The following is a 14,140-nucleotide window of genomic DNA, read 5'->3' on the forward strand; positions in this document are numbered from 1 at the left end:
TAGCAGCAGCAAAATACCGATATATAAACAATACTACTTGTTCCCTTTACAGAAAACTATGGACATTTCACCATTCTTTTCCTCAAACACTACCACCACAATCTGTTCACATTGGTCTCAACTACACACAAGCCACTATGCTTCTCACATTCATGAACCGCACAAACAAATTTCACACTGGGTTTTCACCGGGCAGGTACGATGGAGATCCGCCCTCAACCTGGTTCTTTTTCCGGTGAAAGATGCCAGATATATTAGGCAAGAGTACCTTCTTTGAAATCGAAACCTTTTCTTTCTCCAACTTGCGCACCTCCACAGCTTTTGGAGGTTGAACAGGCTTTTGAATCGAATAATGGAGTGGAGATGACTCTGATGAAATCTGTGTTTCAGCCAATATACGCGATGCAGCTTCTGCCGCTTTCTTCTGCTCCCGTTCACGCCATTTGCGAAGCTCATTCTCCACGACTCTCTTTGCAGCTTCAGCCATCTCCGCCTTTTTCAAGGCCTCCTGTGCAGCCGCCTTCATATCGTCAATCTCCTTCTGAGTTGCCTCTAACCTTTGGATTGCCTCCTGTTCACTGGCCTTCACAGCTTCAACCTGTGCCATGGCAGCAGCTACTTTCATTTCTGCTAATTTATCAGACTCCTCAACTTTTCGACTCAACGATTCAAACTCCTCCTTTGAAATTGTAATTTTAGCACCAGATTCAGAAGTTGATGCACGCGCTGCACTAGTCCTCTCAGATAAGACCCTAATCTGATCAAGAGCACTTGCCTCGGCTGCTTTTGCTGCTTCTGCTTCTTCCAGCGCTACTCTAAGCTTATTCTCTGCATCTTCTAATGCAAATTTGGTGAGTTCAGCTTCCTTCTTCACTTCTTCAGCCTTAGCCTTCATATCTTCAGCTTCCCTCCGTGCATTTTCAGTTTCAGATGACAATTGATTCAGTGTCATGATCATTTCGTCAGATGCACCTCTAACCTTGGACTCTTCTGCCATGCACGCTTCCAGCTCAGACTTACTTTTCCGGAGTTTGACGTGAAGATTCCCCACAACTGATTCAGTTTCCGATTCTTTCTCCTTCAATTCAGAATGCTCCCTTTTCACATTATCCAATTCCACCTTAAGAGCTTCCACCAAACTTCTAAGAGACATTTCCTCTTCAGCAACTTTCTGCAATGATCCCTTAGCATCATCAAGCTCCAATGTGACACTTTTCACGGTATCTAAGTCTGAAGTCTTCTTACTTTCCATTTCTTTTTGCAGAGCCCCAATTTCAGTCATTGTCTCGTTCAGCTGCACCTCAAGATTTTTTATGAGCTCAGGATTGAATTCCTTTTTCAAAGCAAGCAATTTCTTTTGTGAATCTTCAAGGGTGGCTCTATACGACTGTCTCAGCACATCTTTCTCGGCCAATATCCTAGCTTGGTCTTGCTGTGCTTGCACAGTAGCAAGCTTCATTTGCTCAATTGATTCCTGCACAGCGGAAATTTCTTTAGAGAGCTCAGCTGCTCTTTCTGTGTTTGCCTTCATCGAATCTTCAGCCTCTGATGCTAGCTTGAAAGCAGAAAGTCTTGCTTCCAAGGATGAATCACACTCCTGACGAATCTTCCTCAGTTCCTGCTTAGAAGCATCAAGTTCTGTGATAACGGATGCATACTTCTTAACTGCAGTTTCCAAATCTTCTTTCCAGGCACCATTATTTCCATCAGGGTCACCATACTTTTCTTCTTTAAGCTGTTGCGCCTGACTTTTAGCAGCTTCAGTCGCCTTTACGGATAGTTCCCTGGATTCACTTAGAGCCTTTAATTTTTCCGTCAGATCATCAACGGTTATTTTAGCCTTTTCAAGCTCCACTAGGGCTTGAGCTTTAGTGGTTTCAGCATTCTTCAGCTGCTCCTTTAATTTGTTTAGCTCTTTCTGGGCTAAGTGAAGTTGTGTCTCCTTGGCCAAAACTCTCTACATGAAACAACCAACTTGGCAAATTAAAATAGAAGGGGGGAAAAAGTGAAGCAAGTTTGCAGCTAAGCATAAAAGGGATACCCAAAAGAGAAACATGATTAGATGCTTAAAATTAGTGGTCTCTCATTGGACACAGTTCCATCTGGTAATTGCGTATCAGATATGTAGGAAACAATTCAACAAAGTATTTATTGGAGTAGATGAAGCTGCCCCAGACCATACCAAACAAGTCCCAATCCCTCCACATACATGAAGCATCCTAGGAATTAACGCTTTAATGATGTTATATACGTTCAGCCCTCACTATTATTTTATTTTATTTATTTCTTTCCTTCTCCTGAGTTCTATACAAAGGTCCCTCTCAAAGTGAATGGACAACTTAGAGTGAATATTGAGTCATAATTACAAACTTCCCCCTTTCCCTCTGTTGTTGGATCTATTTTCTGCTGGTTCCGAATTACAAAGTCACACCACTTGCAACCAAAATCGTTGTTATTTCAAATAAGAATAAAAAATACCACAAATGTGAGAGGAAGAGTGGAAGACCAATGAATAGATGCTTCAATAGTAAATAATATAATGATTTTTAGATATTTTGAAACACACGCACACTTTCACAGTCTCAAAAAAAAAAAAAAAATACTATAGCTTCAGATAAAATCATTTATCATTAAAAACAATGTAGCCATTAAAACTAAAATTCATCATGCTTCCTGTTAGATATTAAGTTGAGCTACACAGAGATGACCAAGCGTCCCTTGACACATTGGAGTAATTTATGATACGCAAGTCTAATCAGAAAATAATATAATTCCTTCTTATTGAATTGGCATGCTAATAAACTAGCAATACTTTCAATTGGAAAGTATACCGACCTAAACAAGAGCAGTTTTGGCTTAGAAATATAATATCAGGGTAGGCATAAATTTTTATGAGCCGAATTTGTTAGATAAAAGCCCCTTTTTGTAGCATGAATATAAGCCTAACTTACTCCCGACACCCCTTTTACGGACATAATATTGAAAATTGAATTAAATTCAGCTCTAGGATGTGGAGAACTTAATGAAGCATGTAAGGGAAGAAAACATCTGAGAAGATTCATCACATGCCCAATGGACTACAATACAGATATCCCCAAAGGCGGGAGAAAATTTAAATAACCTAGCCCTACATTTAGAGACCCAATTTGACCAGCGAAATAGTGAATGATTTGAACAACCGCAAATGATATATTGTTATTAACTTATTGTGTTCCCAAATTATTTTCACGTTAAAAATTTAACATTTTCCATCACGATACAGACTAGGATCACAAAATTCGATTCAGAACTTCTAGAGCAACTTTAAGGCCGAATTTTACACTAAAAATATTGCAGGAAACAATTAAATGAAATGCAATTTTCAGAAATAGTTTTACAATTTCATATCAGATTTATATATTATATTATAACTCACACAACTGGAAAACCAATATTACCTCAGCAGAATAAGCCTTTGCCTTTCTAATTGCAGGTTTTTCCCCAGATAAAGATCCTTCACCGAATAGATTGACTGCATCCTTAACAGACTGAAAAGGTGGACTGGTATCAATCTCTCCAACCTCTGGTTTTGGACTTGGAGAGTTAGTACCATTCTGCCGAGTTTTTGCTACCATAGCGTGTTCTATGTGAATATTAAACTCCGAAACCAATCAATCAAAGACCTGTTACAAGAAAGAAATTGAAATATAGATTATAATCGAAATTGCAAAGAATGACCATCTACATATAGAACTTCAGATGCCATACTCAGTTACTAGTATGCTGTTTCTCTCACCCTTCCCTCTCCTTTTTTCTGAAGGGGTAAAAAAAAAAAAGCGTAAGCTATCTGCCTAAGCAGCAAATGCTGAAGGCTGACATTGCAGCAATCACCATGAATAAATATACAACTACGAAGTAAATGTTGTAAATGACCTGCTCAAGAAAAAAGCCTAAGCCTGTTACAAAGATTCTCTTCTTCTATCCATAAACCACTATATGTTCCATTATATATATTATATATGGACCTTACGCTAGCTTTACCAGTCAAGCAATCCACATGCAAACCATCCCAACTGGATACACCCATCACTATCACAACCGGTCATCTGTCAAGTGTCTGATGCACTGAATGTGTATACAGGGTATTGAGTGCCAACCAAGAAGTGTTCAGTTAACACAATGGTGGTGTAGGGATAAATCCGTGTGCTTTTAAAAGCTAATTCCATTGCAAAATATATACGTGGTTTTTCATGCATCCTACTTCAATTAAAAGAATTACCTGCCCACACAAATACAGTAATATACATGCTTGCTAAGAAATTTAAAATCTCCTGAAAAAGGGGTATTTGCCAAAAGAATATGGGTAAAACTTAACTTAATGCTGGAAACAAGAATGTCAATGGTTAAGGTTTTCACTGAGAGGACGTGGATGCTATCCACACTTGATCTCAATTCCCAAGCACATTTCAGCATAAACTATCAAAGAAGACCAGAAATAACGAAAGAGACGGACTTTATTTCCAATTTCCCACAGAATTTTTCCAATACTTACAGATTGTAGAATGGAGACTGATACCATATGAAATCGGTCGGGGCATAAAACAAGCTCGTCAAACGCCCTGAAAATGACAGAAGTAATACGGGAAGGCTAAAACTGATCAGCAAGCAAGCAAAACGTGGAAAAGATTCAGCTCCAAAAAAAAATTCTACGGAAGATAAACAGACCTGAAAATAGCTTATTCCAAACATCCAAAGAAAACCTCAAGAACACAACCCGATCATAAACCCTAAAACTATGAACGTCAAAATCAGAAAGCCACCGGGAACAGTCACTTCCCCTCTCCAATCACCAGCGACTCCAAAAGCCCGTCCGTCAACGATCTTCACTTTCCCTCGAAACTCCAAATACCGACCGAAACCGAGAAACCGAACAAGAAAACCCCTCGAAAATTCTTCGAGGAACGAGGGAAAAAAAGAACAAAAAAGATTCTCTTTTCAAGGCCTCGAAAGCAGCACCTTAAAGTACCAAGATACTTGAAAATCTTTGGAATTAAATCGTACAACGTATTTTCTGGCGTAAAAATCTTGAAACGCCTACGGAAGGGAACAAGAGGGAGAAAGGGAGAGTGCGAGAGAGAGATGGGTGAAGTTTAAAGTTTGAACTTTGAAAATGCGAAAGCTGTCGACGACAAATTTTCTATCAGCAACTCAGGTTCCCGGAGAGAGTAAAAAAAAAAAAAGCTTTGTCCTGTTCAATTGATGACATAAGAAGATGTGAGTTTTGGACGATACTGTCCTCGAATGTGTCGTTGAAATACCGTAAATGCCCTTAAGTACGATGCGAAGGACCGGGATGATGAGAGAGAAAAGCGTACGTAGAGCAGGGGAAGACAATAGGAGTGTGAGAAAAAGTCGGAAGAGCGACAGTGTGCCACGTCAGCAGTAGCACCGTCCAAGAAGACACAGACCGGTGACAGCGACGAGGAAAAGCAGATAAAGGAAAGCGAAATTGTGTGTGAGAGGAAGACGACAATATCGCTGTTCCTTTCCATTATTTAACGCCACTAATATACTCCTTCGGTTCCATGTATAAACTTTAAATAACTAAATCATATTTAATAAATTAGTTGTTAAAATTAGTTAAAAATAATAAGTAGGTAAGAAATGTATTCTTTTATGAGAAAATGACAAATAAAAGCTTCCTAATATGTGAAATTAGGATTTGGAACTCTTAATTCGGAAAATACCAAATAAAGACACATGATCGCAAATTGCAAATATGAAATTTTAGTAAAATGTCTGAAATGTCTCTCAACCAAGTTGTGATTTGATCTACTGAAATTCTCATTTGTTAAAGTAAACTTATCATTTCTCTTAGTCAACTTGTCACTTGATTGAGGAGCATTTTAGATATTTTGTCAAGATTTCATATTTGCAATATGAGATCATGTCTTTATTTGACATTTTCTAAATTGAAAGTCCCAAATCATAATTTCATATATTAGGGGTTTTTATTTGTTATTTTTCCTCCTTTTTTTTCAAATTTACTCTCATTTATTTAGAAAGTAAATGAAAGAGATAATAAATGAAAAAATAATGAAAGAGAATATATGAGGATAATATTAATAAGAGAGAAGTAATATTAAATGCAGTCAACTAAATGTAAAATAAAATAAAATAAAAAGCTCAGATAAACTCAAAAATAAAATTTATATTTTGGACAAAACTTTTTTTCAAAAGTGAAGCTCATGTATTAGACCCGAGCGAGTATTTAACTTCATTTATCAAAAATATTTAATAAGTTGTTTTTTTAATATGAATGGTTCTTTGATAATTTAAGTGCGAGAGTAAGAAAACGTGCCTAGTGGTGTTGATTGTTTGTTGGGAGAACAAGAAGAAAAGGGATCACAGAATAGCATGGCAGAAATAAATCATTATCTCAATTGGAGAGTGATGAGGTGGGGTTTAAGCAAAAGCTGTTTGATGACCACCAAATGGATTGGTTTTGGAATGGACAGCTATTAATTATTAATACTTAAAATAGTATATACGTGTGTGTATATTTCCTCCATTTTTTTTATAAGATATAATTCATTAAATCACATTAAAAATATATAGGGGATAGCATATTAGAGAAAAATTGCCATCTAAACAGTTTACCCATTGATATAAGTAGTTAAATAGGAACCAACGAGCAGTTGGTCGAGCTGGTAAGTGGGCTCGCCCCCCGTAAGAATGAGAACGCGTGTTCAATTCCCGGGAAGCGTTCTCATTGGGAGAGGGTCCAACCCCGTGGGTAAGCACGGCACTCCGTTACTCTCGAGCCCGGAGTAGTCGGTTGCCAATGTGCGCCGGATACCGGGTGGTGTAAACCGAAAAAAAAAAAGTAGTTAAATAGGAGAAAAATGTGAAAATAACCAAAAAAAATTGGATATATCCCCTAGTGTTTCCTTCTTATAAAAATAAGCAAGTAATACTTAAAAACTACTCCTCTGATCCCTAATATAGAATCTAATTGTTAAGTTAATTTTGATCTTAAATATAAGATTTATTTTTCATATTTATCAGTCAGTTTTTCTTAAATTACCTGTATAAATACTCTCTCAACCACAATCAAGTAAGTGAGGGAGGAAAGATATTAAGAAAGATGATTATGGTGTTTTAGAAAAAAAAATCATAGTTCTTATAATTAACTAACTTACCTAACTTTTTTAATCTAGTCAAATTAATTAAATAGGTCTTATATTACGAACTAGATGAGTATTTTTTTTTTATAAAAGGAATTGAGGAACATTATATTTATACTCACGTACGATTTTCTTTATGTATTTCAGACATAAATGTATGATATATAATGTGAAGCAGATTTGCGTTCAGCCACTAACTTTTAAGTTGGAGTATATGTTTTTCAAAATTCTTGCAGCTAATTTTTTGGCTTTTTTTTTTGGCCCTTTTTTATCTTTTGCATTACTTGTTGAACATATGGTACACTCCAAACTTAAAGTACTTTAAAAGTTCATAATCATTACTAACAAAAATTGACTCAAATTAGTTGGCAGAAATATTTAACCAACCCATGAAATTCCTAGGCTTAATGAAGTCAAAACAACTCGTCTTATAGTTCAAATAGATAGGTTGAGCTAGTTGAATTGATAAAAAGTCAACTTATAACTTATAAAGCTGTGAATTCAAAATTTACTACCGATGCGACAACTTTATCACTAAACGATTTGTAAATACTTCCATAAATACTTTCTGAGTTTAGAAGTACATCCTAGCCCTGGTGAGCTTCTAATACCCAACTCACCAAAATTTATTTGTAGCAAAAAAAGAAAAGAATAAGTTATTAATCATAACAAGAATTCACAATATAATTCTTCAAAAACAGTTTTTTAAACTTATTTTTATATGCAGAATTATTTAAAGTTTAGGTCTTAACTTGTGATGAGTTTGACCTAATCTAAAATATTTCCTAAAATCTAGTTAAAATGTAAATACTTAAATATGTCTTAAAAATCACGTCTTAATTGCCTTAAGTAGGCTTTGAGCCTACCAAATACATTGAGGCTGCAATTTAAAATTTCATCAAACAACTTTAATTTCTTCCTTTTTTGTATTGTGCACAGAAAATCTTGATTTCTAGCCATCTCAGATAAATATCTTGATAATAAATTGTTTTTCCAACCCTGAGCTTCACTTTGAGATCTTAGTTTTTTTTTTTTTCCGCGCGTGTTTTGTCTTAATTTTTACTTATAAGCTTTTATTATTATTATATTCATTTATGTGAATATTCTTTTCTTGAGAACGGAAAAGGAAAGGCAAATATTATTACGAGACTTCCAAAGATGAAAAAACACGTACAGGGACGAATGCCACGTGCAATATCAAGAAATTGAGTTCATCAGTACGTCTTCACTCACAAAAAAGAACAAAGGAAAACATTTTTTGGCCAAAAAACAAATAAAAATAGAGATATTACAAATAAATACCCTTAATATGTAAAATTATAATTTAGGATTCTAAATTTAGAAAATAGCAAATAAGAACCAGGTTCCACTTTTGCAAATATGAAGTTTAGGTGAAATATCTGAAATATCCCTCAGCTAAATTGTGATTTGGTCTATTGAAGTTGTCATTCACTAAAATAAATTTGTTATTTCTCATAGTTAACTCGTTATTTGGCACACGCTCAATCAAGTTGTGATTTGGTTTACTAAAATTGTCATTCGTAAAAGTGAACTTATCATTTTTCATAATCAACTTGTTATTTGCCTGAGGGGCATTTCAGAAATTTTACCATGATTTCATATTTGCAATAATAGGACCAAGTCCTTATTTGCTATTTTCCAAATTGAGGGTCTTAAATCACAAATTTTATATTAGGGGGTTTTTATTTATAATTTTCTCAGAAAAATATTAGTACACATTTTTCTTCTGAACTATGCTGTGTGTCAGGGGAAAAACTGAAAAAAATTATAGTGAAAATCATTTATTGAAAAAATATTTTATAAATGTAAAATAATTAAAAGGCTTGATATAGGAAAAGGAAAAAATTTGAAAAAAAAAATAACGACGGCACGGGGCAACTGGCAAGATTTGGTTTACTAATTTGGGTTGAATTGAACATCGGCCCATTAATAGCTGTATGTGGGCTAGCATATTTTGGGCCAGGCCACCAGATGATTTTAAATTTTGATGCCCAATTTTAATAAATATAATTATGGGCCCACTTCCTGAGAGATTTCTGATTTACCCACCCAAAAAAAAAAAATCTTCAGTAAGAATCACATTACGTAATGGCTCTATGAAGACCCTCATCAGTCCACTCTTTTTTGAGAATTTTTCTCCTAATATTATTTCCTCTTTAATTTTTCTCCCCCATTCAAACATAAGGTTACTGTCTCATATGACATCAATGCCCTCCTAACTTTATTTAGAGTCACTTGAGAGATCCAAGTTCCTCACGTTATTGATGGCAAATTGAAACTGTAATATGAATATAAAAGAAGGAGGAAAAAAGAAAAGAGTTAAATGAGAGGGTTTGAATTAACTTATTCTAAATGATTCTATATTGTGCCGGCCAAAAAAAAAAAGATTTTATATTGTAAAAATTAAATTTGTAACATGAGTCGGAAAAAATATATATTCTTTTAAATGAAGGCAAACAAACATTTTCCTCACCTCTTTTTCCATTTTAAAGACCTATGAACATGTGGTGATTTGAATCTTTAAGGAGATGCTAAATAAAGTTAAAAGACATAGTAAGACCCGTACTCGTTTATTTTATCATACACTTTTACGTCTCATGGAATAAATTTGTTTTAGATATTTATCTTGTATATTATAAAATTACTTATATATCTTTTTATGTGAAAAAAGTGAGCCTTACTTTTTGATACACGTATCCCATAAAAATAAGCTACATTTTTAATATACATCATTACACAGATCTAAAATCGCATAAAGCGATGCAAACTACTATACTTTTATATAAGGGGAATGTGGGATCAGATTAGGGAGCCTAACCAGATATATTTAAATGAAATATGTTGGCGGCGTATATGTTATGTCAGATCTAAAGGTGGCCCTTGGCCCTTTATGCATTATTCTGCCCAAGCTAGCACATTCATAGGAGTGGCAGGTTAATTATTTTGTCTTGTTCCTGGACCAGTCCCAAAATGTGTTTTGGCCTTTTGAAGTTACCTGTATTTGGATGAGAGAAGGGAAATTGAAAAAAGGGGTGAAAGGATGAAAATAGAAGTAGAAATGAATTTTCTATTACTTCAATAATATGGGGAAAAACTGTCGGCAAAACAGAAATAATATGAAAAAAAATTAGAAGGAAAGAAATTTTGAAAATAAAAAAGCTTCCACGCCCTATATAATAAGCGCGTTGGTCAAAGAAAAATATCCTCTCTATGTTTCTCTTTACTTATTTTCTTGAAAAAATAACTGTGCTGGTTTATTTAACAAATTAATCATTAAAAAGTCTCACAACAAACAAACAATATGTAATGACAAGTTCTAGTATAAAAAATAACAATAGATACAAGTTACTTACTTGTTATGTGATTTCTAGTGGTTAAATTGTTAGTAAGAGACTCGAAAGTAATTTTTTTCCAATTTTTTCTCCTCCAAACAGCGTAAATTGAAGAATCAAAAGTAAGTGAAGCAAAGAAAACAAAATGAAAAGTTCGACACCAATATTTATTTATTTTTTTAAAAAAAATGCTCTTTGGCCCCCGTGATGGAGCCATTTTGAGACTTTTCTTTCTATATATGTGATTGAGATTAGGAGGGGGGAAAGTTAAAAAGTCACGGAATTTAATACGTCTATGGAGAAACAATAATTGTGAGATCCTCTTCTTTATATATTGGTGATGCTGGATACCTTGTTAAGCCACTTAAGTTCTGTTTTTTGGTTCAAAAATGGAAAAAAGTATAATAATTAATATATAAATAAGTTAAATATCCTGTTTCTGGACCATATAGATATGGGAAGATCATTGTTATGGTAAATAACTTGAAACTATCCATTGATAGAAGCTCCTTACTATGGGGTAAAATGAATAAATATGAGAGATAAAGTGGATTGTAATCTTATAATTAGGACTAAATTAAATCTCTAATTAGCTCTTATATTAAAGATTTCATTACCAAATATGAGAATTAATTAGCCAATTTTTTTCATTATCAAGTATAAGAAAAGAATATTAAGCAACCAGCACATAGGTAAGTTTATATCAATAGACTATGTCTTTTTAATCCGTTCAAAAAGATAGGACAAAAGGGATTAATATATACTAGATTACCTATGGGAACAATGGAATGCTACAAAATGTGAAAATGGGAAGGAGAATAAGATAACAGAGAGTTGGAAGAGACAATGGGGCCCATAGCATGTAGATACTGTATGCCATTTGTAAACTGAAACTTAACTTGTTGTAGCCATAAATGAAAGGACAGTACTTGAAGAAGAAGATTTGAGATAACCCTTCTCCCCACCTCTTATGCTAAACAAGAAGCACATCAAAAGTTGTTGGAATTACTCCTATAAAAACATTTTTTTCTGGTGGGTTATAGTAAATCGATTTCCACCCTCTATATATGATCGCAAGCCCAGTGACTACATCTTCCACAGGAATCCCATATACCAATCCTATCTGCATAATCCTTCTAGGGTTTCCTCTAGCTTCAGGCTTCGCAATCACTGCGAAAGTTGCAGAACAAGATGCTTCCCAACGCTACGAGAAGGAGATAATGGAGTTTGGAGGCTCTTCTCCAATGTTCACTCTCTTGGCAACACTTGCTATGCTCAATCTATTTTGCTTCTTTGGCGTATCAATGGATGCTCTTATAAGTGAAGATGGCTTTATTAGGGTTTTGGAGAAGATGATCTTGCAGATTATGTAGTGTGGGGTTCTTGTTCTCATCAATGTGCCATTATACGAAGGCCTTTTCTTTAGGAAGGACAAGGGAGGATTGCCAACCTCTGCTGCCATTAAATCTACAATATTTGCTTTGAGTGCTTGTGTACTCTTCAAATCCATGAACTTCATCACTTAGGTCTTAATTAGGCTTTTATATCTTTACCGAAGTTTTAATTAGTTTATATTATGTCTCATGAATAATATGTTTTTCCCATAACGTTTGCTAGCAAAATACCTCAATAATGCAGTATGGTGGAGGCCTAATTTGTCGTGTGGTGTAATATTAATGGACTGAGCCATGTAGGCCTGCTTTGAGTGCTTTCCACAGGTTTAAGTTAAAATCCTATTTCACAAGTTGATCCAAAACTTGGCCTAAACAGTTTTTCTTTCGTCCAAAAAACAAAGGTAACATCAAGCGGAAGAAACAGCAGCATGGTGACTTTAAAATTCACTGAATGACTAAATAAGTGTACTAAGAATGCCATGACGACGATTGTATGGATTTCTTCATGTTATGACCGAAAAAAAATTATGTCAAGTAAAAATTAATCATTTGTTCACGTGGACGATTCAGAATTTATCAACTTATTCTTACTTTAATAAAAAAAAACTAGAATATCCAAATTAGTTCACGCTCATGATTGGTTCAAAGTGAATTATTCTACATAAAAGAATGAGTGAATTATTGTACATACAAAAATGAATGAAAGAACAAATAAGTTAGTTGAAATAGTAAGCGATCTTATTTCATTAGAAGGAGAAATAGGCTCGAATTGTGAGAAACGTATTTGTTAAACACTCACAACCTAACAAAAATTAGTCTCAAGTCTAGCATAATTCTAATTCAAAGCAGAGATAGTGTAAAAGTGGTTTTCGAGGCTTTTTTTTTTTGGGGTAGAAGTGGCTTTCTATAAAAAGGAAAGTCCTACTTGGTGGCATATATGCCATAAAAAATATCAGTTTTAGGGGCTCCAACCTCCCACCAGGTGGGGTATTGCCATCAAAAGTCTTAATTGCTTAGTGAAGTACTCTTCATAGTGACACCGGAGAGAGAAGTATATCATTGCAAGATACCCTGTGGAATACTATGCCTCTTGACTTTGGAGACCCCAAAAGGGCAAAAAAAAAAAAAGTAATATAGCAATGCCGCCGCTATTCTTTATGCATGGTTCTTAGCGTTTGACTTGTGAGCGAGTGGCGTAGCGGTTGGGAAGCACAATGGACCGCTGCAACAAGAGAACAATGCAACCGTGTCCCTTCTAAAGATACCATATTCAAGCCTCTAGGGTTCTCTTTTAGATTCAGGTGTCACAGAGTCCTTTTCTTAGGAGGTGTTTGATAACCTTCAAACCATAGTTTCAGAAGTACTTTTTCGCAAAATGATATAAATTTCTTCATATATTTACTTCGTAAACTGTAAAAGCGCTTCTGAAACTATAATTTAGTTTCTATCCAAACATCCCTAACAAGAAACAAGGAAACGTAGTTTTACTTTTAGCCTTTTACTGTCATTTTGGTCAATGTCGTAACGTTGAGCGAAATATACAGTTACAATACGCATGAATACGTTCGCCATTGTCTTTAACAAGAACCAATTGAATTCAAAAATTTTGTTTTAAATATTTATCTCGTATATTATAAAATTATTTCAATATCTTTTATGTGAAAAAAGAGAATTGTTTATAGGCTCTAAAAAGTGAGCCTTACTTTTTGATGCACGCGTCCAATGAAAATAAGCTACATTTTTAATACTCATCAGTACATGGATCTAAAATCACATAAAGCGATGCGAACTACTACTATTTTTACATATAAGTGGAAGTTAACTGTATTTGGATGAGAAGAAGGAATTTAAAAAAAGGGGTGAAAATAGAAGTTACCTGAATAATATGGGGAAAAATTGTCGGCAAAACAGAAATAACATGAAAAAAATTAGAAGGAAAGACATTTCGGAAATAAAAAATAGCTTCCACGCCCTATATTAATAAGTGCATTGGTTAAAGAAAAATATTTTCTCTCTACTTTTCTCTTTACTTATTTTCTTGAAAAAAATAACTGTGCTGATTTATTTAAAAAATTGATCATTAAAAAAGCCTCATAACGAACAAATAACATGTAATAACAAGTTTTAGTATACAAAATAATAATAGATATATGTTACTTACTTATTATATGATTTCTAGTTGTTAAATTGTTAACAAGAGACTCCAAAGTAATTTTTTTTTTCATTT

The 14,140-nt window shown here is 34.4% G+C and overlaps 1 protein-coding gene across 1 annotated transcript in view; it reads right to left on the reverse strand.

The window, feature by feature from the left end:
* Positions 1-14,140, reverse strand: part of LOC114728778 (WEB family protein At5g55860-like) — a 21,208-nt gene continuing 7,068 nt past the window's right edge. The window contains exons 2-6 of the mRNA XM_028915724.1: positions 7,478-7,485; positions 4,705-4,968; positions 4,532-4,598; positions 3,438-3,662; positions 1-1,957 (exon numbers count right to left, since the gene is read on the reverse strand). Of these exons, the coding sequence (XP_028771557.1) occupies positions 173-1,957; positions 3,438-3,614 (1,962 nt within the window). The 5' untranslated portion in view covers positions 3,615-3,662; positions 4,532-4,598; positions 4,705-4,968; positions 7,478-7,485 and the 3' untranslated portion in view covers positions 1-172. The remainder of the gene's footprint in view (positions 1,958-3,437; positions 3,663-4,531; positions 4,599-4,704; positions 4,969-7,477; positions 7,486-14,140) is intronic.

This window comes from Neltuma alba, unplaced genomic scaffold (assembly GCF_004799145.2).
Source record: "Neltuma alba isolate B1F8T4 unplaced genomic scaffold, ASM479914v2 tig00012567_pilon, whole genome shotgun sequence".
Taxonomy (NCBI): Eukaryota; Viridiplantae; Streptophyta; class Magnoliopsida; order Fabales; family Fabaceae; genus Neltuma; species Neltuma alba.